This window comes from Oncorhynchus mykiss, chromosome 25, assembly GCF_013265735.2.
Source record: "Oncorhynchus mykiss isolate Arlee chromosome 25, USDA_OmykA_1.1, whole genome shotgun sequence".
NCBI classification, from domain to species: Eukaryota; Metazoa; Chordata; class Actinopteri; order Salmoniformes; family Salmonidae; genus Oncorhynchus; species Oncorhynchus mykiss.
In genome coordinates, this window is record NC_048589.1 from 27,045,935 (window position 1) to 27,072,251 (window position 26,317).

The 26,317-nt window shown below is 43.8% G+C and overlaps 1 protein-coding gene across 4 annotated transcripts in view; it reads left to right on the plus strand.

The window, feature by feature from the left end:
• Window positions 1-26,317, plus strand: part of LOC110505721 (protein Daple) — a 111,321-nt gene that overhangs the window by 57,545 nt on the left and 27,459 nt on the right. For 3 of the 4 annotated variants that reach the window (XM_036962396.1, XM_021585116.2, XM_036962395.1), the window contains 18 exons: window positions 3,388-3,457; window positions 6,380-6,438; window positions 7,960-8,043; window positions 10,106-10,246; window positions 10,662-10,858; window positions 11,076-11,157; window positions 11,637-11,795; window positions 12,578-12,724; window positions 12,950-13,085; window positions 13,504-13,685; window positions 14,071-14,208; window positions 14,367-14,642; window positions 14,800-15,345; window positions 15,477-15,716; window positions 16,469-16,596; window positions 23,068-23,209; window positions 25,011-25,205; window positions 25,856-26,017. In XM_036962396.1, the coding sequence (XP_036818291.1) occupies window positions 3,388-3,457; window positions 6,380-6,438; window positions 7,960-8,043; window positions 10,106-10,246; window positions 10,662-10,858; window positions 11,076-11,157; window positions 11,637-11,795; window positions 12,578-12,724; window positions 12,950-13,085; window positions 13,504-13,685; window positions 14,071-14,208; window positions 14,367-14,642; window positions 14,800-15,345; window positions 15,477-15,716; window positions 16,469-16,596; window positions 23,068-23,209; window positions 25,011-25,205; window positions 25,856-26,017 (3,084 nt within the window). The remainder of the gene's footprint in view (window positions 1-3,387; window positions 3,458-6,379; window positions 6,439-7,959; window positions 8,044-10,105; window positions 10,247-10,661; window positions 10,859-11,075; window positions 11,158-11,636; window positions 11,796-12,577; window positions 12,725-12,949; window positions 13,086-13,503; window positions 13,686-14,070; window positions 14,209-14,366; window positions 14,643-14,799; window positions 15,346-15,476; window positions 15,717-16,468; window positions 16,597-23,067; window positions 23,210-25,010; window positions 25,206-25,855; window positions 26,018-26,317) is intronic. The other variant, XM_036962394.1, reaches the window with a different exon arrangement.

Genomic DNA, 26,317 nt, shown 5'->3' on the forward strand with positions numbered 1-26,317 from the left:
GGATGTTAACCCCGGTGTCCTGGCTAAATTCCCAATCTGGCCTTCATACCATCATGGCCACCTAATCATCCCCAGCTCATTCATCTCCTCTCCTCTCCCCTGTAACTATTCCCTAGGTCATTGCTATAAATGAGAATGTGTTCTCAGTCAACTTACCAAAAGGTCTCTGTGAATGTGTTTGGCTGAACACTAGGCTACAATAACAATATTTTGTCACGAGGAGAGGGTTACAGCTGGGCACTGCATTGGTGCTATAAATTCACAGACAACACAAAGATTCCTTGATGTCCTTCCAGATTCCCTCTGTCTACCCAAGGACGCCAGAGGACAAAAATCAGTTAACCACCTAACTGAGGAACTCAATTTAACCTTGCGCAATACCCTAGATGCAGTTGCACCGCTAAAAATTAAAAAGATTTCTCATAAGAAACTAGCTCCCTGGTACACAGAAAATACCCGAGCTCTGAAGCAAGCTTCCAGAAAATTGGAACGGAAATGGCGCCACACCAAACTGGAAGTCTTCCGACTAGCTTGGAAAGACAGTACTGTGCAGTACCGAAGAGCCCTTACTGCTGCTCGATCATCCTATTTTTCTAACTTAATTGAGGAAAATAAGAACAATCCGAAATTCCTTTTTGATACTGTCGCAAAGCTAACTAAAAAGCAGCATTCCCCAAGAGAGGATGACTTTCACTTTAGCAGTGATAAATTAATGAACTTCTTTGAGGAAAAGATTATGATTATTAGAAAGCAAATTACGGACTCCTCTTTAAATCTGCGTATTCCTTCAAAGCTCAGTTGTCCTGAGTCTGCACAACTCTGCCAGGACCTAGGATCAAGAGAGACGCTCAAGTGTTTTAGTACTATATCTCTTGACACAATGATGGAAATAATAATGGCCTCTAAACCTTCAAGCTGCATACTGGACCCTATTCCAACTAAACTACTGAAAGAGCTGCTTCCTGTGCTTGGCCCTCCTATGTTGAACATAATAAACGGCTCTCTATCCACCGGATGTGTACCAAACTCACTAAAAGTGGCAGTAATAAAACCTCTCTTGAAAAAGCCAAACCTTGACCCAGAAAATATAAAAAACTATCGGCCTATATCGAATCTTCCATTCCTCTCAAAATGTTTAGAAAAGGCTGTTGCGCAGCAACTCACTGCCTTCCTGAAGACAAACAATGTATACGAAATGCTTCAGTCTGGTTTTAGACACCATCATAGCACTGAAGGTGGTAAATTACATTTTTATGGCATCGGACCGAGGCTCTGCATCTGTCCTCGTGCTCCTAGACCTTAGTGCTGCTTTTGATACCATTGATCACCACATTCTTTTGGAGAGATTGGAAACCCAAATTGGTCTACACGGACAAGTTCTGGCCTGGTTTAGATCTTATCTGTCGGAAAGATATCAGTTTGTCTCTGTGAATGGTTTGTCCTCTGACAAATCAACTGTAAATGTCGGTGTTCCTCAAGGTTCCGTTTTAGGACCACTATTGTTTTCACTATATATTTTACCTCTTGGGGATGTTATTCGAAAACATAATGTTAACTTTCACTGCTATGCGGATGACACACAGCTGTACATTTCAATGAAACATGGTGAAGCCCCAAAGTTGCCCTTGCTAGAAGCATGTGTTTCAGACATAAGGAAGTGGATGGCTGCAAACTTTCTACTTTTAAACTCGGACAAAACAGAGATGCTTGTTCTAGGTCCCAAGAAACAAAGAGATCTTCTGTTGAATCTGACAATTCATCTTAATGGTTGTACAGTCGTCTCAAATAAAACTGTGAAGGACCTCGGCGTTACTCTGGACCCTGATCTCTCTTTTGAAGAACATATCAAGACTGTTTCAAGGACAGCTTTTTTTCCATCTACGTAACATTGCAAAAATCAGAAACTTTCTGTCCAAAAATGATGCAGAAAAATTAATCCATGCTTTTGTCACTTCTAGGTTAGACTACTGCAATGCTCTACTTTCCGGCTACCCGGATAAAGCACTAAATAAACTTCAGTTAGTGCTAAATACGGCTGCTAGAATCCTGACTAGAACCAAAAAATGTGATCATATTACTCCAGTGCAAGCCTCTCTACACTGGCTTCCTGTCAAAGCAAGGGCTGATTTCAAGGTTTTACTGCTAACCTACAAAGCATTACATGGGCTTGCTCCTACCTATCTCTCTGACTTGGTCCTGCCGTACATACCTACACGTACGCTACGGTCACAAGACGCAGGCCTCCTAATTGTCCCTAGAATTTCTAAGCAAACAGCTGGAGGCAGGGCTTTCTCCTATAGAGCTCCATTTTTATGGAACGGTCTGCCTACCCATGTCAGAGACGCAAACTCGGTCTCAACCTTTAAGTCCTTACTGAAGACTCATCTCTTCAGTGGGTCATATGATTGAGTGTAGTCTGGCTCAGGAGTGGGAAGGTGAACGGAAAGGCTCTGGAGCAACGAACCACCCTTGCTGTCTCTGCCTGGCCGGTTCCCCTCTTTCCACTGGGATTCTCTGCCTCTAACCCTATTACAGGGGCTGAGTCACTGGCTTACTGGGGCTCTCTCATGCCATCCCTGGAGGGGGTGCACCACCTGAGTGGGTTGATTCACTGATGTGGTCATCCTGTCTGGGTTGGCGCCCCCCCCTTGGGTTGTGCCGTGGCGGAGGTCTTTGTGGGCTATACTCAGCCTGCTCCAGTTTCAACTGACCTGAGCCCTAGGACCATGACCCAGGACTACCTGACATGATGACTCCTTGCTGTCCCCAGTCCTCCTGACCGTGCTGCTGCTCCAGTTTAAACTGTTCTGCCTTATTATTATTCGACCATGCTGGTCATTTATGAACATTTGAACATCTTGGCCATGTTCTGTTATAATCTCCACCCGGCACAGCCAGAAGAGGACTGGCCACCCCACATAGCCTGGTTCCTCTCTAGGTTTCTTCCTAGGTTTTGGCCTTTCTAGGGAGTTTTTCCCAGCCACCGTGCTTCTACACCTGCATTGCTTGCTGTTTGGGGTTTTAGGCTGGGTTTCTGTACAGCGCTTTGAGATATCAGCTGTTGTACGAAGGGCTATATAAATACATTTGATTTGATTTGATTCATTGATTGCTGTGTGAACTCCCCTCCTCTCAAAACATTCTCCACCAGCTGAAAATGGGCTAATTTCCATCAAGATTGTCTGCTATTGCATGTTTCCCGAGGTTTGTAAGTGACCTCGTCCTCCATATTCACGCCAGTGGAAGATTCCTGTTCTGTTCTGGCTGGAGGCTGGGGCTTTGGTGCATGGTGGCAAGTAGGCTGGCACACAGGACGTCTGCTGCTATTGTTTCATTCCTCTGGTATTTCTGTTAGTTAACCTCTTATGTTCTCCTCTGTGATTTCAGGACAGTCTCCAGCAGCTCATCCTGATGACCCTGCCTAATGTGCTGACCATGGCTAAGGACCCCCTCTCAGGTACTGTGGTGCTCAGTCTCTTTTTCCCAAACGCACAACTAGTCTCAGGTAGCTACACCTCAATCCAGTTGACTAGCTAGCTAGTGCAATATTCACAACATGTGCTTACATGGTCCCCTACATACTACCAATTTGTTAAAAACCTACCTTACATATCCCCTTGTCATCGCAGGCCAGTTCATCTAATGTACTGTGTGAGGGCATGTTCTCTGTTGGGTGGGAAGGATACACATGTTGTGGCCCTTTTCTGGGTTCAGTCAGGAAGTGGGAAAGGCAGGAAAAGGCCCATTGGAACCCTGCAGCCTGTCTGTCTGCATGTAGGAGGCTAATCAAACCATGGAGAGTGCTGAGTGTGTGGGGCCTCCGGCCTGGTGTCGACAACCTCTCAGGGTCACACCTGATATGGCTAGCTGTATGTTTGGGGCTATGGAGAGGGTCAGACCTGATATAGTGGGTGAGGAGAGGGAAGATACAGAGGCCCGCTGTCCTCAAGACATAGGCACCACTGGGGATAGTTCACGTAATGCTACTATGGTATTGGGCCTTGATGGGACCATAGTCTGAATTAGTACAAACTAAACTTTTATGAAAAGGAAGGTTTGTTTTTGTTTCCTTATCTAATTTAATCTCGAACACAGAACCATATATTGTGTATGCTACTCTGTCACAAGAGTTTACATCTAGCTAGTATGGTTCTTGGGGCCTCCTCTGTATACTTAGGGGAAGGCATAGGCCCACCCACTTCGGAGCCAGATCCACCCACTGGGGAGCCAGGCCCAGGAAATCAGAATGAGTTTTTCCCCACAAAGTAGCATTATTACAGAGAGAAATACTCCTTAGTTTCATCAGCTGTCAGGATGACTGGTCTCAGACGATCCTACAGGTGAAGAAGCCGGATGTGGAGGTCCGGGGCGGGCGTGGTTACAGATTGTCTGCGGTTGTGAGGCCGGTTGGATGTACTCACAAATTCTCTAAAACGACATTGACCTCCAATAGAGAAATTAACATTAAATTATCTGGCAACAGCTGTGGTGGACATTCCTGCAGTCAGTATGCCAATTGCACGCTCACTCAACTTGACAAAGGAGAAATGTTCACTTACAGGGATGTAAACAACTTGTGCCCAAAATTTAAGCTAAATAAGCTTTTTTTTTTTTTAATGGAAAAAATCTGGGGTCTTTTATTTCAACTCGTGAAACATGGGACCAACACTTTACATGTTGCATTTATATTTATGTTCAGTATAATTAATGCAGTACAGTGCTGTACTCTATGCAGGAATTAATAAAAGGATCACCAGACAAGTTATTTCCATGGCATTTGTGACTGTGCTGGCAAGAGATAAAATATCTCCAGGATGATGCCATCTTAAATTGGCTCATTCTCATGTTTTGAAGTGTTCAGCTTCACCGCCAGATAAACTGTTGTGCCTTCTCCTGCCAGTGGCTAGGTCTTTCATGGGTTGGGCTGCTACCCTGCCACGCACATGCTTGTTTTGCATGTTTCCTGCAACTGTCTGTCAAACACAAAAATAACTTCTTTTTTTTATCAGGACAGATTTGGCAGATTTTATTTTCCTACCGGGTGCCAATTGAACTAGATCTAGGCCTTTGATTGGCCCTTATATGAAAATGTGTTTAGCAGTCAAGAACAATAGTGATCTACGAATGGGAGTATTGGGAGGCTTTTGCTGTAAGCCAGCCTTGGTATGTGAACTTGAATCTGAATAGTGCTTAATAGCTGCCTGTTCAGGGGCAGAACGACAGATTTGTAACTTGTCAGCTCGGGGATTTGAACTTGCAACCTTCCGGTTACTAGTCCAACGCTCTAACCACTAGGCTACCCTGCCGCCAATGTGTATACCTTGCTTGTCTTTTTAGTTGGTCTCAATGGAATAAGGGCAGGGCTGGGTCTCAGACATGGTCTCCATGGTAACCTTGTGGCCCTTTCCCCCAGAGTTCTGATCCAGCTTTTTAGGAGTTCCCTCCAGGCAAGGGGACACACACACACACACACACACACACAGCTGATCCCATACAAACCTTGTACAAAATGAAGCAGTAAAGACTTTTGTAAATCATATGTATCTTTAAAAAAAAATATATATATAGCGCTTCCGCACGGCAAGCGGTACTGGTTCATCAAGTCTGACACCAACAGGCTACTGAACAGCTTCTATCCCTGAGCCATAATACTGCTGAATAGCTAACAGAATGGCTACATGGACTATGTTGAATTGACCCTTGTATTTTATTTTTGCACCATCTCTATGCACACTCACAGGACTGTACACATTGACACACACTGACAAGCCAACACACATAGCATGCACCCACATTTATTCTGTCTCTACACACATGCGTGCATACAATCATAATTTACGCTGCTGCTAATCTGTTTATCATGTATCCTGATCCCTTACCCCTATACTCCAGTATCCCTGCACATTTTAAGTGTGGAATTGGAACTGACCCTGTATATAGTGTCTTACTTTTTCCTGTACTTCTTTTTATATCCTCTGTGTTTTTGTTCTACCTTGGTATTTTTTTTGCTATATTGATTACTGCTTTGTTGGGTTGGAGCTTGCATTAAAGGAATTTCACTGTACTTGTGAACTTAACTTGAAACGTCAAACATAAAGGCTTGCTACATCCACAAAAACACCCAAACATAACCCTGAGCTGAGGATGATTTAATGATTGACCCACTGACTGATTGCTCCTAACCAAACCAACAGGGATGGGAGAGACCTTCAGCCCATTAGTGTAAGAACTGGGGGATGGGAGAGACCCAGAAAGCTGTCATTTGGGATTTGCTGCCTACCTGTGGGAATTAAACCAAAATCGAATCTGAGCTCAAAATCAATCTGCTAAAAGAAAATGTGGTTTTAATCAGTTATGTCTTCATCTTTCTCTTCAACAGGCAAGAGCATGGAAGAGGTGAAGAGACTGCTGCTGTTGATCCTAGGCTGTGCTGTGCAGGTAACACAATACACACTAATTGAGACGGGCAGATCTGGACTCAAATAGTATTCCAATTCTTTCAAATACTTTAGATGTCCTTGATTGAGCTTGTCTGGTGCAATGGAATAGTCTGACAAAATGCAAAGCCCACCCACCTGGCACAGTCCTCGGGCAAGCTCAATATGGCCCTCAAATGTTTGAGATGAATTTCTCTTTGAAATTGACATGTCCAATGTAGCACCAAAACCACAGAGCATGGCAGAGGCTCTGAGATATAAATGGTTAAATGGTGCAGGACAGGGACCACCCACCCGTGCCGGCACCAGAGCTATTGTTTTCTTTCCCTCCCAATCCCCTGGCCTCTCGCTCAATTTGAATAGTTGATGAAATGTCCTCAGTAATTTTTTTCTAATCATGATACAATCAAAAAATGTCAATGTTGGGCATAGATGGAATGCATTATGTAAGTCACATTTTTTTTTATTTCACCTTTATTTAACCAGGTTCTCATTTACAACTGGGAACTGCCCAAGATAAAGCAAAGCAGTGTGACAAAAACAAAAACACAGTTACACATAAACAAATGTACAGTCAATAACACACAAGAAAAGAAAAATAGAAAAATCTATGTACAGTGTGTGCAAATGTAGGGAGGTAGGCAATAAATAGTCCCTACAGGCGCAAATAATTACAATTTAGCATTAATACTGGAGGGATGTGCAGATGATGTGCACGTAGAGATACTGGGGTGAAAAGAGCAAGAGGGTAAGTAATAATATTGGGATGAGGTAGTCGGATGTGCCATTTACCGATTGGCTGTGTACAGGTACAGTGATCGGAAAGCTGCTCTGACAGCTGATGCTTAAAGTTAGTAAGAGGTTGATATAAGACTCCAGCTTCAGAGATTTTTGCAATTCGTTCCAGTCATTGTCAGCAGAGAACTGGAAGGAAAGGCGGCCAAAGGAAGTGTTGGTTTTGGGGATGACCAGTGCAATATACCTGCTGGAGCGCGTGCTATGGGTGGATGTTGCTATGGTGACCAGTGAGCTAAGGCGGGGCTTTACCTAGCAAAGACTTATAGATGACCTGTAGCCAGTGGGTAGGGCGACGGATATGTAGTGAGGGCCAGCTAACGAGAGCATACAGGTCACAGTGGTGGGTAGTATATGGGGCTTTGGTGATAAAATGGATGGGATTTAAACCACAATCGAAGGGTCAATGTGTTATCTATGCACCTTGTAATTGCACTAACCCTGTTTTTTTTCTATCCATTGAATGAAAATGACCTGAGTCCAACAACAAGCCCTAAGCTGACAATTAGACACGTGTTGCCTCAGGTTCTCCATGTTACTCTATACAGTATTTCTACACTATTTAAACCTTTTCATCTGGCTTATATGTAATTATGACCATTCACACACCCAGTCTTTGTGTTCTGTAGAGAATGGGATAACCAAGTCTGAATCAGAATATGTTTCTGATAGATATCTATAGGTACTATAAACTAATAGAAGTGTCTGTCATTGTTTCTCTCTGCAGTGTGAGAGGAAAGAAGAGATAATTGAGAAGATCAAACTGCTCGACATTGAGAGGCAGGCAGCCATCGTCTCCCACATTCAAGAGGTGAGTAGTACAGGTGTAGGTGTGTTCACGTCAAAGCAGGAACACATATTCATGCGCATCAGCAATTCCTTTTTTATAGTGATTATTTTTCTCACATTATCTTCAGATACAGTGGGGCAAAAAAATATTTAGTCAGCCACCAATTGTGCAAGTTCTCCCACTTAAAAAGATGAGAGAGGCCTGTAATTTTCATCATAGGTACACTTCAACTATGACAGACAAAATGAGTAAAAAAATCTGAAAATCACATTGTAGGATTTTTAATGAATTTATTTGCAAATTATGGTGGAAAATAAGTATTTGGTCAATAACAAAAGTTTATCTCAATACTTTGTTATATACCCTTTGTTGGCAATGACAGAGGTCAAACGTTTTCTGTAAGTCTTCACAAGGTTTTCACACACTGTTGCTGGTATTTTGGCCCATTCCTCCATGCAGATCTCCTCTAGAGCAGTGATGTTTTGGGGCTGTTGCTGGGCAACACGGACTTTCAACTCCCTCCGAAGATTTTCTATGGGGTTGAGATCTGGAGACTGGCTAGGCCACTCCAGGACCTTGAAATGCTTCTTACGAAGCCACTCCTTCGTTGCCCGGGCGGTGTGTTTGGGATCATTGTCATGCTGAAAGACCCAGCCACGTTTCATCTTCAATGCCCTTGCTGATGGAAGGAGGTTTTCACTCAAAATCTCACGATACATGGCCCCATTCATTCTTTCCTTTACACGGATCAGTCGTCCTGGTCCCTTTGCAGAAAAACAGCCCCAAAGCATGATGTTTCCACCCCCATGCTTCACAGTAGGTATGGTGTTCTTTGGATGCAACTCAGCATTCTTTGTCCTCCAAACACGACGAGTTGAGTTTTTACCAAAAAGTTATAATTTGGTTTCATCTGACCATATGACATTCTCCCAATCTTCTTCTGGATCATCCAAATGCTCTCTAGCAAACTTCAGACGGGAATGGACATGTACTGGGTTAAGCAGGGGGACACGTCTGGCACTGCAGGATTTGAGTCCCTGGCGGCGTAGTGTGTTACTGATGGTAGGCTTTGTTACTTTGGTCCCAGCTCTCTGCAGGTCATTCTGTGGTTCTGGGATTTTTGCTCACCGTTCTTGTGATCATTTTGACCCCACGGGGTGAGATCTTGCGTGGAGCCCCAGATCGAGGGAGATTACCAGTGGTCTTGTATGTCTTCCATTTCCTAATAATTGCTCCCACAGTTGATTTCTTCAAACCAAGCTGCTTACCTATTGCAGATTCAGTCTTCCCAGCCTGGTGCAGGTCTACAATTTTGTTTCTGGTGTCCTTTGACAACTCTTTGGTCTTGGCCATAGTGGAGTTTGGAGTGTGACTGTTTGAGGTTGTGGATAGGTGTCTTTTATACTGATAACAAGTTCAAACAGGTGCCATTAATACAGGGAACGAGTGGAGGACAGAGGAGCCTCTTAAAGATTAAGTTACAGGTGAGAGCCAGAAATCTTGCTTGTTTGTAGGTGACCAAATACTTATTTACCACCATAATTTGCAAATAAATTCATAAAACATCCTACAATGTGATTTTCTGGATTTTCTTTCTCATTTTGTCTGTCATAGTTGAAGTGTACCTATGATGAAAATTACAGGCCACTCTCATCTTTTTAAGTGTGAGAACTTGCACAATTGGTGGCTGACTAAATACTTTTTTGCCCCACTGTACGCTTGAAAATACAGATTAAAATTAGGCATCTTGCACATTTACAGAAATATTGATTTATGTGCACGGTCGCTGTCAAATATATCAATTAAAGTAAAGACACATAAAGGTATTAATCCTAGGCCTACTCTCCAATAGTGTCCCATTGACATTTAGACACAGATGTTCATGCATGTCAGTCCACTTTTTTTTTATAGTGAATCTTTTTCTCACATTTATGTATGCGCGTCTTCATATACTGACACATTCAAGTCTCATTCCTAGGGCTACAGTAATATATTTATTTAGGCAATATTGTTATGTTACACTGCACAGCCGAAGAAATACAAGAGAGCGCTGTGTAGTGATATTGTCTGTCTACCCCTTCAGGTGACCCAAAACCAGGAGAATGTGTTGGACTTGCAGTGGCTGGAGCTGCCAGATATGCCCACTGAGGAGCTGGACCCCCTGTCCAGAAACATGGCCCTGCACCTCCGCAAACTCATAGATGAAAGAGATGAATGTGCAGAGGTTGGTATTGAAGACGGTCTGAAACACACCCAATTACGACTTTTAAAATCAACTGTATTACTCACAATACCTTTAAAAGTAAATTTAATTAAAAAACGTTTTTTTTACCTTTATTTAACTAGGCAAGTCAGTTAAGAACAAATTCTTATTTTCAATGACAGCCTAGGAACAGTGGGTTAACTGCCTGTTCAGGGGCAGAACGACAGATTTGTACCTTGTCACCTCCGGGATATGAACTTGCAACCTTTTGGTTGCTAGGCCAACGCTCTAACCACTAGGCTAATGATGCAGCTGTACATTTATATGTACCTAATGAATATATATATATATATATATGTATGTCATTCAGACTTGATTTGTGTTCTTTTTAGACACAGCCAATAGGCTGACAGAGTTCTTCTCCACCCTCCTCCAGGCGATCGTGGAGCTGACCCAGGAGAGGGACTACCTCCAGTCCCAGCAGCCCTCTAACCACCTGGGTTACCCCAACCCTGAGAGGACCGACCTGGGCCTGGGCGGACCTATCTGCCGGCTGTCCAAAGAGGACCGGCAGCATCTGGCTGTGGAGCTGGCTGACACTAAAGCCAAACTGAGACGCTCGCGACAGGAACTGTGAGTCAGGAGAAGGAAATCTCTACCATGACAGGCTAGAGTTAGATGCTAGAGGCTAGATGTGGGGATATTTTGGCATTTAACATATTTGTTTTATTAAGACAAATTATTTTCCAAGATTTTAGCTTAAGTTTTACTATAAGCCCTCTTTAATTACAATGTAGATTTGTCTGAACAAATTGATTTGCCAACCTAATGTATACTGTCTCTCTCCCAGGGAGGAGAAGACTGAGCAGCTGATGGATAACAAACATGAGGTGGAGAGGCTGGATCTAGAGATGCAGAAACTCAAGCAGGAGGTGGAGATTTCCTCTTTCACTTTGGCTTCCCTGTGTCCCCCTCACACCCCCCCTCTTTCTTCTCTTCACTCTCTTTGCCTGTTTATCTCCTTCTCATGCTCTCCCCGTTTCTTTCCCTCTTACTCTCTCCCCCGGTTTCTCTTGCTCACAAACATGCTCTGAGACCCAACTTTACCCTCTTTTTCCAGTCAGGAAAAATGGTTCCCAGACATTTCAAATCTTGACCACAAATTACATGCTAGAAAGCATGTCACATTTATTCTGTCTTCTGCTAAAAATGTCTCCTGTGAACATTCTGATGTCACATTGTCAAAGACAGTACCATTTTAAGATATTCCCATGGGACCAGCAAATTCTAAAATAGAAAGATTTCATAACTAGTTTTGTCATAACCTCGCTGCAGATCACATCTAGTCCATGGTGTTGTGTGTGTGCCATTCGGAGACCAGCTCCATTGTGTGTGTTTCTGACCTGTGCAGAACATGCAGTTACTTGCAGAGGCGAGGTCGGTGCGTGCGTACAGGGATGAAGTGGACGCTCTGAGGGAGAAGGCAGCCAAGGTGGACAGACTGGACACAGAGTTGAGCCGCTGCAAGGAGAGGCTACACGACGTCCACTTCTACAAGACACGAGTCGAGGTGATTCACACTGATCATTAAATTTCATTGAATAAACGTTGTGACTCACCATCAATTTAATGACACCTGAAATCAAATAATACTGTACATTTAAGGAAAAGAACCTGGTGAAGGAATTTGCCAAAACGAGTTGGGTTTAATAATAAAAGTATTGTATCTTCAGCATGCTCCACTGTTCATGCACCTTTTGTTTGAAAGGGACAACATATATTTTTGTCATTATCAACACACATCCACATGTTTAGCCTATCTCATCTCTCAAGACACATTAGACACACTGAGTACAGGATGAGGTGATTGGTGGTGCATATTAAGACCCATAAACCTTAGCAGCACGTCTTTCATGTCTCTGGGTCAAATTAGTTCCACTACATTGACTGCAACATTGACTAGAACCCCTGCTGTCTCTTTCACAGGGGAACAATGGCATCTCCTGATCAGCAGAATGACCAGGCCCAGGGTTTTATGGGTTTGTCCAGGCATGGGTCTCCACAGCTGTCAGTGGCAGGCCTCTGAATCACTATGTCCCTCTGTTTCCATCTCAGCCTCTGACTCATTATATTTCACACACTCCATCTTACTGTGTGCTTGTTTGAGATCGACTACATTGCAGTGGAATCACTGATCTACAAATCACTTTGCATCCCCAATTAACTACTCATTATGTGATCAAGATGAGCAAATCTGTACAGCTTATTGCTCAGGCCGATCTCCTAAAACACGCTGTATATGTCCCTCTGTTTCCATCTCACTGTGTCTGTCTGTATTAAATGTGTCTACAGGAGCTGAGAGAAGATAACGCCACTCTGATGGAGACCAAAACCCTGCTGGAGGAGCAGCTGGGAGCCTCCAGGGGGCGTTGTGACAAACTACATGAGCTGGAGAAGGAGAACCTGCAGCTACGCTCCAAACTACACGACGTGGAGATGGTGAGAAAATTGAACCTGGTGTCTATCATTGACTGGATCACGCGGTCTGTGTGTGTCTTTGCCCTTTTGACAATACTGAGTTACACATCCACCGTAATTGCTGGACCTATTCTGGAATTGAAAATGTAACAAGAAAATATTTTAACACTAACACAATATGGTCAGGGTTGGCACAATAGTGTGAAAAGGATATGTGTGTCTGGCCCACTCTGCTGTCCCTCTCAGGACCGGGACACAGATAAGAAGCACCTGGAGGGGTTGATAGAGGAGAACATGTTGCTGGAGATCTCTCAGAAACAGAGCATGAACGAGTCTGCCCACCTGGGCTGGGAACTGGAGCAGCTGGCCAAGAACAACGACAGTAAGGGGACACACACACACACTGCAGAGAGCCCATATGAATCCTCTTCCGTTAGCTGTTGATGGCATTTTTGGATGCAAAAGGGCTGAAAAGACAGACCATATATTCATATATTTTGGTGATAAAATTACTTAATATATTTTGGTGATAAAATGACTTCATGTATTTTGTTGATAAAATGACTAAATATATTTTGGTGATAAAATTACTCTGCATCTGCCTCAGTTTTACATTAATCACAAAGCATTGCTCACTCTTCTGTCAACAAACTGTATACAGACCTACACAGTGTGCAACTACCATGATCACATGCACAGAACATCTCCAAATACAAGATGCCAGACAGTTTTTTTTAAATAAGAGAAAATGTATTCACAAACAGAACTGAACAAGCACCCCTCTCTTCCCCCCCGTGCAGTGCACAAGTCGTTTGTGTTCGAGCTGAACGAGTCTGCGTCGAGCCGTCTGCTGAAGCTGGAGAAGGAGAACCAGGGTCTGCAGAGCGCCATCCAGGAGCTCAGAGAGGCTTCACTAAGTCTGGAGGAGGACCAGCTAAACGCCATGGAGTTGGAGAGAGAGAACCAGGGCCTCAGCAAAAAGGTACTGTACACACTGATTTGACAGATGCTACTTTATGCTGGTCCCACATGCTTTATAGAATGGCAGTCTGTGTTGTGGCATACTATGCTGGTCCCACATGCCCTATATAGAGAGTCAGCAGAATGCATTGCAGTATGTATTGTGGTGCAGTTAACTGAATGAGGATGGGAGCAGAGCAGCATATACTGAGTGCTATCTTTCTCTATTCATAGTATATGTCATTGTCCCAGCACTGGTTGGGATGTTTTGAATGTACATATCTCTCACACATAATTCTGATATATTGAGCTTTCATATTTATGACGTCTTTGATGTTGATTGATGAATTGAATCTATTTGTCTGTGGTTTGTATCATGATTGTCATCCATTTTGTGTCTTCTATAGCTGGAGCGTATGCAGACCCTGCTGGACCAGGAGAAGCAGACCACCCAGGACATGGAGGGTCTGAAAGAAGACCTGCTCAAAGACGAGCAGAAACTGGAGAAGACTCTGGAGAGACTACATGTAGACAAGAAAAGACAGGCAGGCACAAAGTGTACTTCTACCTTTACACATGCTAAATGCACCATTTCATGGCCCGGAGGAAAACTTTCCCGGGTCCTAACTGTGGCATGTTGTCCTCAGTGGTCCCTCTTATGTCCTCATTTTGCCACCTGACTGTCTTTATGTGTGTTCGCCAGATCTCAGAGCTGGAGCAGGAGAAGGAGCACCTGAGTCAGGCGGTGAGTTCCCTGCGTCAGCACGCCCAGGTTGACAGCGAGGCCCGATTCAGGGAGGTGGAGACAGAGAACCGCGTCCTCCACCAGACCATCATCAACACCGGAACCAAGCTGGCCCGGCTAGAAGCCCAGGGCAAGCAGGCCACCAAGGAGCTGGAGACACTGAGGGAGAGGGGGGAGGAGCTGGAGAGGAAGACAACACATCTGGAGAGGAGCAAGGAGCAGCTGCAGAGGGAGGTGAGGGAGGTCTTGCACTTGTTTCGCCAATATTTGCAGCAATTTTTTTGTTTTACTTGCAGTAATTGTGAGTTGCAATCAGTGCATTCAACTTAGGTAATTACAACGACTACATGTCACGATCGTTGCAATGCCTGAACTGTAAATGTAAACGTAGGTGGCCTCCCTGAAGATCACATGTGACCGGGCTGAGGCCCTGGAGAGAGACAACACCAGCCTGGAGCAGGATAACCGGAGGCTGAAGAAGCAGGTGGATACAACCCAGAACGTGAGCCTGCGCCTGGCCACGCTGGAGAATGACCACAGCCTCTTGGACGAGGAGAACCTGGAGCTCCGCCGCACCGTGGAGTCCCTCCGGCCAGCTGCTGTTCGCCTGGCCCAGCTCCAGCAGGAGAACAGTGAGCTGGAGAGGGAGAGGGAGGATCTGACCAGCTCTGTGGAGGAGCTGCGGTCCCAGAGGAAGAGGGCGGAGCGGCTGGAGCTGAGCATCGGCAGCCTGGGCCAGGAAAACCAGAGGTTACAGCAGAGCCTGGAGAACAGTTCCACTAAGATCCAGGGGCTGGTGAGGGAGCTGAGGCAGGCGGAGACTGAGACCGGGGTTCTGAGACGGGAGCTGGAAGAGGTGCGCCTGGCGGGGAAACGCCTGGAGGTGGTGGAGAAGGAGAAGAGGGGGCTGGAACAGGAGCTGGGCCAGTCAGAGAAGGTACGTCTGTGTTTGTATGCTACATTTATACTGTAGTTGTGTAGTATTACGCCCTCCTGGCTGCACAATGAACCTCCTTGATGGGATAATACAAATGTAATTCAACTAAATTGAACGGAATTGATTTTAAGGAGAGAAAGCAGCTGGAGAAGGAGGCGCAACGTTTATGGCAGCAGCTGGAAGTGAAGGAAGAGGTGCTGGAGGAGAGTGCTCTAAAGCTGGCCTCATTAGAGAAGGAGGGCAACACCAAGGAGAAGGAGCTGGAGAGGTTAAAGGAGGTGGCTGGGATGGTCAAAGAGCTGGCGATTCAGAACAAGGAGCTGCAGAAACAGGCCACCATCGACAAGAGGACCCTGGCCACACTCCGAGAGGTATGTATGGGGAAGAGGTTGGAGGATAATGTAATTTACATCTTTTACATCTAGCAAAGGAGTTTTGTGCTTGAAGTATTTTTTTGTAAGGTTCAGTTTGATAATAAGCACCTGCTCATTAGTTAGCTTGCTAACTGAGCTAAGCAGTCACACACACTTCATATGAAATGAATGGAGTGTTCGGTGCAGCACAATGCACACAACACTAAATGCTCTACCAAGCTAGCTATCTACTGTTAGCAAGATGATGAAGAAATAATTTAATTCACTATTCCCCATACTGCCAGTGTCAGTCTGCTTTCTAGCTAATGTTAGCATTGCCATTTAGCACAACATCGCTGGCTAGCTATTCCACCGACTCTCGGCAGCTAACAGGCAGCTACTTCAGTCAAAAACCAATCATTGTGATTTAATTATAATTTTGCTAGCTACTCTAGTTGTGGCCATCTGGTTTGTATCAACAAGGGCTTACTACAAATTCTAGCTGGCTAGCAACAAAATTAGCGTAGGTTGATAGTTAACTTAACATCAGCTGTAGCAGGCGTAAGCCAAACAAGCTAGTGCCACATTGTGGCCTGGAGTATTAAACTAAGCAAATCTGAGGTCAAACTCTTCTATATGAACAACGACAAGGTAACTGCCGACACTGGGCAGAGTTGCTAAGTACCTATCGCCAGTCAGATTTCTCAGTGTGTCTGACTGTTTGGTAGACAGGTCAATAGAGTCAGGGTTTTATTGTGTGTCCTGTCCAGGACCTGGTGAATGAGAAGCTGAAGGTGCAGCAGCAGTGGAACGAGTTGGAGATACTGAGCCACGAGCTGGAGAAGATTGGCCTCAACAGAGAGAAACTACTGCAGGGGGAGAACAGCTGTGAAGAGAAGTAAGTAGCTTTACACTACCAGCATGCATCACACTACCAGATTTTCTACAATATATCTACCACAGTGGCGGTCAGTGTCATTTAAGATGAGGGAAGACAATGATTTTTTTTCATGAGCATAGTCTTATTTCTATTACAACATATTGGATGACTGTCATTCATATTCCATTCAACCAGTTCTATGTAACAGAGAGGTTCATGATGCTCAAATTTTCCCTATGCCCATCATGAGGTTGCTACAACCTAGCCTATGAATGAAAGTTTACAACGTAGGTGCACACAGATCGAGAAACAAATTCGAGGTGACAGACAGGGACACATGGGACAGACGGTGATATTCAATACCGCCATGCGCACTCTTGCCTGCATCTAGTCTATATAGAGTGTAATTATTAGTCCAACAGTTGCAAACAAGAGTTTCTATTAGACAAATTCAGGTATGTTTATCCCCGTTTTGTTCCATTTGCTTCCGTGTTAAGAAACGTTTTTCAACTGAATCTGCAGAAAGAATACACCCCTGATCACACGTAAACACAGTCAACTTTCATAGCAGCCAAGTTGTATTCAAATATAATTGTATTTGTCACATACACATGGTTAGCAGATGTTAATGCGAGTGTAGCAATGCTTGTGCTTCTAGTTCCAACAATGCAGTAATAACCTAACAACTACACACAAATCTAAAGGGGTGAATGAGAATATGTACATGTAAGTATATGGATGAGCGATGGCCGAGCATCATAGGCAAGGTGCAATAGATGGTATAAAATAAATTAGTCATATAACATGTACAGTTGAAGTCGGAAGTTTACATACACTTAGGTTAGAGTCATTAAAACTCGTTTTTCAACCACTCCACAAATTTCTTGTTAACAAACTATAGTTTTGGCAAGGCGGTTAGGACATCTACTTTGTGCATGACACAAGTCATTTTTTCAACAATTGTTTACAGACAGATTATTTCACTGTATCACAATTCCAGTGGGTCAGAAGTTTACATACACTAAGTTAACTGGGCCTTTAAACAGCTTGGGAAATTCCAGAAAATGATGTCATGGCTTTAAAAGCTTCTGATAGGGTAATTGGCATTATTTGAGTCAATTGGAGATGTACCTGTGGATGTATTTCAAGGCCTACCTTCAAACTCAGTGCCTCTTTGCTTGACATCATGGGAAAATCAAAAGAAATCAGCCAAGACCTCAGAAGAACAATTGTAGACCTCCACAAGTCTGGTTCATCCTTGGGAGCAATTTCCAAATGCCTGAAGGTACCACGTTCATCTGTACAAACAATAGTACGCAAGTATAAACACCATGGGACCACACAGCCGTCATCCCGCTCAGGAAGGAGAGATGAACGTACTTTGGTGCGAAAAGTGCAACTCAATCCCAGAACAACAGCAAAGGACCTTGTGAAGATGCTGGAGGAAACAGGTACAAAAGTATATATATATCCACAGTAAAACGAGTCCTATATCGACATAACCTGAAAGGCCTCTCAGCAGGGAAGAAGCCACTGCTCCAAAACCGCCCAAAAAAGCCTGACTACGGTTTGCAATTGCACATGGGGACAAAGATCGTACCTTTTGGAGAAATGTTCTCTGGTCTGATGAAACAAAAATAGAATTGCTTGGCCATAATGACCGTCGTTACGTTTGGAGGAAAAAGGGGGAGGGTTGCAAGCCGAACATCGCATTCCCAACCATGAAGCATGGGGGTGGCAGCATCATGTTGTCGGGGTGCTTTGCTGCAGGAGAGACTGGTGCACTTCACAAAATAGATGGCATTATGAGATGAGGAAATTATGTGGATATATTGAAGCAACATCTCAAGACATCAGTCAGGAAGTTAAAGCTTAGTCTCAAATGGGTCTTCCAAATGGACAATGACCACAAGCATACTTCCAAAGTTGTGGCAAAATGGCTTAACAACAAAAAAGTAAAGGTATTTGTGTGGCCATCACAAAGCCCTGACCTCAATCCTATAGAAAATGTGTGGGCAGAACTGAAAAAGTGTGTGCGAGCAAGGAGGCCTACAAACCTGACTCAGTTACACCAGCTCTGTCAGGAGGAATGGGCCAAAATTCACCCAACTTATTGTGGGAAGGTTGTGGAAGGCTACCCGCAACGTTTGACCCAAGTTAAACAATTTAAAGACAATGCTACCAAATACTAATTGAGTGTATGTAAACTTCTGACCCACTGGGAATGTGATGAAAGAAATAAAAGCTGAAAGAAATAATTATCTCTACTATTATTCTGACATTTCACATTCTTAAAATAAAGTGGTGATCCTAACTGACTCAAGAAGAAGCACATTAAGGTCCTGGAGTGGCCTAGCCAGTCTCCAGACCTTAATCCCATAGAATATCTGTGGAGGGAGCTGAAGGTTCGAGTTGCCAAACGTCAGCCTCAAAACCTTTATGACTTGGAGAAGATCTGCAAAGAGGAGTGGGACAAAATCCCTCCTGAGATGTGTGCAAACCTGGTGGCCAACTACAAGAAACGTCTGATCTCTGTGATTGCCAACAAGGGTTTTGCCACCAAGTACTATGTCATGTTTTGCAGAGGGATCAAATACTTATTTCCCTCATTAAAATGCAAATCAATTTATAAGCAGGGGATCAAATACTTTTTTCCCTCACTGTACATCCTGTTTGAGTTTTTGCCTATAAGACGTAAGGAGCAAGATGGCGTCGTGGCCGGATTTCCGAAAGGAGGGCGGGGGAGGGCTTTGTATGCATCACGGAAGTTGGAATAGCAGTGGTTGAGGGTGTTGCACATGCACGTAGGGCAATCAATATGCTTGAAGAATTTAGATAGAAATGTTCTCAAATTTGCTTTGTTAAAATCCCCAGCTACAATAAATGCAGCCTCAGGATGTATGGTTTACAGTTTACATATAGTCCAGTGAAGTTCCTTGATGGCCATCTTGGTGTCTGCTTGAGGGGGAATGTACACAGCTGTGACTATAATTGACGAGAATTCTCTTGGTAGGTAAAATGACCGGCACTTGATTGTAAGGAATTCTAGATCGGGTGAGCAGAAGGACTTGAGTTCCTGTAGGTTGTTATTACATCATGGGTTGTGTAATGCATTCATAATCATACACCTCCGCCCTTCCTCTTCCCAGAGAGGGGTTCATCTGTGTCGGCATGATGCATGGAGAAGCCTGGTGGCTGAACTGATTCCGACAACATATCCTGTGAAACAGAATGTTATCATCTCTGATGTCTCTCTGGAAGTCAACCCTTGCTTGGATTTTGTCTACCTGGTTGTCAAGAGACTGGACATTGGCTGGTAGTATACTCGGGAATGGTGTGCAATGTGCACGTCTACGGAGCCTGGCCAGGTGGCCGCTTTTTCTTCCCCTTCTGCGGTGTCGTTGTTTTGGATCGCCTACTGGAATTAGCTCCATTGTCCTGGGTGGTGGTTTGAACAGAGGATCCGCTTCTCGCATCTATACGCACTCCTTCTTGCATCTGTACGCTCTCCTCCTCTCACCTTTCCCCTTCACTTGTGGACTTCAATGCACAACACATCAGCTGTATGTGACCAGGCAATAAAACTTTCCAAGCCAAACCATATCATAACCGCTACACACAGCCTACATCGTTGTCACCATATTAGCTAAAGTCATGTCATAGTCAACATAGCTACAATCATGCAGTAACGTTAGTGTATAGTCAGTAAGCAGTTTAGTACTTACACCAGTGGGCCCCGGTGGCAATAAATTAGTAAAACCAAAAGCATTCCTTGACTTGGAAGAGTTCCAGTGTTGTTGTTTAGTCATAGACAGCTAGCTAATTCTATTTGAGCAGGGTGTTTGAGTAGGATAAACCAGCGAGCTGCATTTGCTAGCTAAGTAAGTGAAACTGAACATGAAAAATTACTGTCTTGCTTCTCCTTTATTTTGGAAGAAATTGATTTGTTCAAAACTGTTTAACTATTGTCTTTCGCTGAGTCAATTACTCACCACATTTTGTTCACTGCAGTGCTAGCTAGCTTTAGCCTATGCTTTCAGTACTAGGTTTATTCTCTGATCCTTTGATTGGGTGGACAACATGTCAGTTCATGCTGCAAAAGCTTTGATAGGTTGGAGGACCTCATCTGGAAGGTGTCATAATTACTGTGTTAGTCTATGGAAGGGGTTGAGAACCATGAACCTCCTAGGTTTTGTATTGAAGTCAATATACCCAGAGGAGGACGGAAGGTAGCTGTCCTCCGGCTACACCATGGTGCTACCCTACAGAGCGCTGTTGAAGCTACTTTAGACCTAGACCTTCATTGCAAAATAGTGTTTTAATCCATTTTTTGGTGGTGTGTTTATATTTAGTATAGTTTTATCTAAAAAGGAATTTAATTTTTTCAAACTATTTTTATGAAATTCACTGAGGATGGTCCTCCCCTTCCTCCTCAGAGGAGCCTCCACTGATATACCAGAATGCATCATTTTACATTTTAGTCATTTAGCAGACACTCTTATCCAAAGCGACTTACAGTTGCGACTGTAAGTAAAAAAAATAATTTAAAAAATGATTTCCTTAGCGAAGTTACGATGGGGAAAGACATGTATTTGTTTTATTTTGGGGGAGGGGCAAGAGACCAGTGGCAGCAGAACGTGCTCGAGTTGGGATGTAGGGTTTGAGCATAGCCTGAAGGTAGGGAGGGGCAGTTCCCCTTGCTGCTTCGTAGGCAAGCACCATGGATGTGAGCCTCAACTGGTATCATACTACCAAATTCTTTACATCTACACTGTCCCAGTATGCCACCACACTACCATTGTCTCAGACACATAACCACGTGTAGGCCTCAATATCCTACCCTCATAAAACTGCATCCATTATGTAATATTTTATTACATGGGAAATTAGTGTTTTTGAGTATTTTGTAGTTGGTATTTTTGTAATTTATTGCATGTGCGTGTGTGCTGAAATGCTTCTTGGCCCCTTGTGAAAATATGTGTTCCCAATGTCCACTTTGGATGAGGAACAGGGGTCATGTTGGGTTTTGTAAAGCTCAAAGAAAAGGGGCTTTTCTATTTGCTTTAGTGGTTGCTGCCCAACCTTCCTACCTACCTACTTCCTGTGCCAGGTATAGTGGGTGAGTCCGGGTTTATGTTCAAATGTGTGTTGAAAGTGTTTAATCTCTATTTATCTCCGGCTTTATTTCTCTATATTTTACTTTGGCTCTCTATTTCTACTGGTGTGTGTGTGTGTGTGTGTGTGTGTGTGTGTGTGTGTGTGTGTGTGTGTGTGTGTGTGTGTGTGTGTGTGTGTGTGTGTGTGTGTGTGCGCACGCGGCCCTGAATACTCCTTTCTAAAGGTGGTCAGAATAACTACAGGGGCACGTGTGCAATGTTCTATTATAACCAATTTCTAAGACTGTTTGAGGAATAGCAAAATTACAGGGGAAAGATGGTTTCCATTCCTGTGTGGCTTGCAGCAGTTCAATTTTCCATGGAAAACAGAGAATCTAGTCCTGCCGGGTGAGGTAGCATACAGTCAAGTCACAGTGAGCACCAGACCTGTGTTCAAGTAACGTTCTTTTTTTTCTTCAAATAATTGGAGTCTTTGTTTGAGCCTGCCTAGAATGCCAGATGGGTGAGGTTTTATACTTTTAGGACTATTCCATTGGTTCAATTGTACCAGACAAGTTCAATCAAGTGCAGCTAAAATATTTGACAGAAAATTAATACTATTTGAACCCCAGGTCGGATGAGGCGAGCACAGCAGGACAGCACTGTGGGAATAGCTGTACTGTACACTCCTGAACTACGAAATAAGACACTTTTTAAAATACTTTTATTACCCCAAAGTAGGGCATCTTCTTGAGGGTTTTTCTTAAAGAGTATCTGAGGATGTGTTAAGAGGTAGAGAGTTAGAGACCCAAGCGAGTGTTACCCAGAGGAGTTGGATTACAAAGCAAAGACATTCCTTCTCCAGCTATTTGTGCTCAATGAAACCAAAGCTGCCACTAATCAGTTAACCTCAAATAAATTCACTACCCTGAGTTACATTCTAACACCGCTTAGTAATCTCATGTGTGCACTGCACGCTCATGGTGATATTGTGTTCTACCTCTTGGCAAGGGTTTTCCAGTTTTTTCCCCTCATATTGGTCTTAGCCCAACGCTAGTACGGATGAAAGTCATATGGTTGTAAAACTTTTAAACATGACCTCAGCAAGCAAACCTTTGTGACAAATTCAATATCCCATAGTATTCCACTAGTCTTTTCTAAGTAAAGGATGTATCTGCCACACATAGTCTCACTCTTGATATTAGAAGAAATAAGCTCAAATAAATGGTACATTCAGCGTCATTAGTGTATGTATGTTCATTTGCATTGTTCTGCAGGAATTTCCATTGTTTGATCATGGCACCTAAATAAAAGGACCACATTCCTGATAAATTTTAATCAATGAAGTCATTTGTGTCTGGGACTGTCTATACATACTGTATGCCTGTCACAGTAAGTACAAGATCTTGGAGAGTAAGATCGAGTCGACGCTGAAGAAGACTCTGGAGATCCGTGAGGAGAAGATTCATGGTCTGGAGTCTCGACTGGAGGAGTCTAGTAGTCTTAATCAGCAGCTGCGCACTGAACTCAGCACCGTACGTACCTATACACCTCTTTCATTCACACACAAACACACACACCTACATATTTGAAGCACACACATTCTCTACTAATCATACTCTTGCACACACACACACACACACACTTTCACTCTTACTTCTACTCTCTTATGTACAGTGGGGCAAAAAAGTATTTAGTCAGCCACCAATTGTGCAAGTTCTCCCACTTAAAAATATGAGAGAGGCCTGTAATTTTCATCATAGGTACACTTCAACTATGACAGACAAAATGAGAAAAAAAATCCAGAAAATCACATTGTAGGATTTTTTATGAATTTATTTGCAAATTATGGTGGTAAATAAGTATTTGGTCACCTACAAACAAGCAAGATTTCTGGCTCTCGCAGACCTGTAACTTCTTCTTTAAGAGGCTCCTCTGTCCTCCACTGGTTACCTGTATTAATGGCACCTGTTTGAACTTGTTATCAGTATAAAAGACACCTATCCACAACCTCAAACAGTCACACTCCAAACTCCACTATGGCCAAGACCAAAGAGCTGTCAAAGGACACCAGAAACAAAATTGTAGACCTGCACCAGGCTGAGAAGACTGAATCTGCAATAGGTAAGCAGCTTGGTTTGAAGAAATCAACTGTGGGAGCAATTATTAGGAAATGGAAGACATACAAGACCACTGATAATCTCCCTCGATCTGGGGCTCCACGCAAGATCTCACCCCGTGGGGTCAAAATGATCACAAGAACGGTGAGGAAAAATCCCAGAACCACACAGGGGGACCTAGTGAATGACCTGCAGAGAGCTGGGACCAAAGTAACAAAGCCTACCATCAGTAACACACTACACTGCCAGGGACTCAAATTCTGCAGTGCCAGACGTGTCCCCCTGCTTAAGCATGTCCAGGCCAGTCGGAAGTTTGCTAGAGAGCATTTGGATGATCCAGAAGAAGATTGGGAGAATGTCATATGGTCAGATGAAACCAAAATAGAACTTTTTGGTAAAAACTCAACTCGTCGTGTTTGGAGGACAAAGAATGCTGAGTTGCATCCAAAGAACACCATACCTACTGTGAAGCATGGGGGTGGAAACATCATGCTTTGGGGCTGTTTTTCTGCAAAGGGACCAGGACGACTGATCCGTGTAAAGGAAAGAATGAATAGGGCCATGTATCGTGAGATTTTGAGTGAAAACCTCCTTCCACAAGCAAGGCATTGAAGATGAAACGTGGCTGGGTCTTTCAGCATGACAATGATCCCAAACACACCGCCCGGGCAACGAAGGAGTGGCTTCGTAAGAAGCATTTCAAGGTCCTGGAGTGGCCTAGCCAGTTTCCAGATCTCAACCCCATTGAAAATCTTTGGAGGGAGTTGAAAGTCTGTGTTGCCCAGCAACAGCCCCAAAACATCACTGCTCTAGAGGAGATCTGCATGGAGGAATGGGCCAAAATACCAGCAACAGTATGTGAAAACCTTGTGAAGACTTACAGAAAACGTTTGACCTCTGTCATTGCCAACAGGGTAAATAACAAAGTATTGAGATAAACTTTTGTTATTGACCAAATACTTATTTTCCACCATAATTTGTAAATAAATTAATTAAAAATCCTACAATGTGATTTTCTGGATTTTCTTTCCTTATTTTGTCTGTCATAGTTGAAGTGTACCTATGATGAAAATTACAGGCCTCTCTCATCTTTTTAAGTAGGAGAACTTGCACTATTGGTGGCTGACTAAATACTTTTTTGCCCCACCGTAACTTGTTCACTTACAATCTTTTTTCCCCCCACACGGTTGACCTCTGTGCTGTCTGTGGTGATCAGTTGAAGAAGACTCTGGAGGCTCTGAGACAGAGGCAGGAGGAGGAGACCCACTCACACAGCTCCACACTGCAAGCTGCAGTTCAGGGTCAGGTCCAGGGCCACAGCCAGGGTCAGGAGAAGTGGGAGACAGTGACGAGAGAGGCCACCGCAGAGCTCCTCAAATTCAAGGATCGCCTCATCGACATAGAGAAGAACGTGAGTGGTGTTCTTTTTATAGGGATAGAATGGGTGATTAAGGATAGGATTCAATTAAGGGCAAGGTTTGAATGTTTGATTGAGATTCTGATGAGGATTCCTCAGTAATGGCTGTGAATGCTTAGAACATGAGTAGCTAAACAACAAGTACAGTCTGTCAAAACATACTGGCATAAGCATGTGGCAAACTGTTATACAAATGGTATACACTGAGTGTACCAAACATTAAGCATCTCTGCTCTTTCCATGACTGACCAAGAGACCGGTTAAGGAAGGATTTTTAAGCCTTGTAACAATTGAGACATGGAGTATGGTAGTAGGTGCCAGGCTCCCCGGTTTGTGTCAAGAACTGCAACGCTGCTGGGTTTTTCACGCTCAACCGTTTCACGTGTATTAAGAATGGTCCACCACCCAAAGGACATCAAGCCAATGTGACACAACTGTGGGAAACATTGGCATCAACTTGTGCCAGCGTCCCTGTGGAACGCTTTCGACACCTTATAGAGTACATACCCCGACGAATTGAGGCTGTTCTGAGGGGGAACAGCCTCGGGGGGCTGCAACTCGATATTAGAAAGGCGTTCTTAACATTTTGTACACTCGGTGTCTTGTCCATGTATAATCTTACCCACTTCCCTCTTTCCTTTCAGAAAGCAACCTTGCAGACAGAGAAGCACCTACTGAAAGATCAGCTGAGACAGCTAGACAACCAGAACAGCCAGCTGAATGCCCAGAATGTGGCCCTACAGGGGCAGGCTGTAGCACTGCAGCAGCACAACACCTTCCTGCACAAACAGACAGCCAAACTACAGGTACTAAAATACATACTACAGTGGCTCTACTCCAACATGCTACTGTGCTTCTCGCTCTGAGCTTGGCTGTGTGGTGGCCTGGTGGTTTTTTTTGTTTTTCACCCCCTTGTTTGCATTCTTAGAGTAGCTGTGTCAGTTGTTGCCTATGTAGATGTTGTAGGATGACCAATTTGAGATGAAGAAAATGGAGATGTTGTGATAATCTGAGAATTATACCTCTGTGGTGTGTTTGAATGCCAGCTGACGCCGACAACATCTTAATGGGTTTAATAAAGTTATACTCTTCCTTTGTATCCTTCC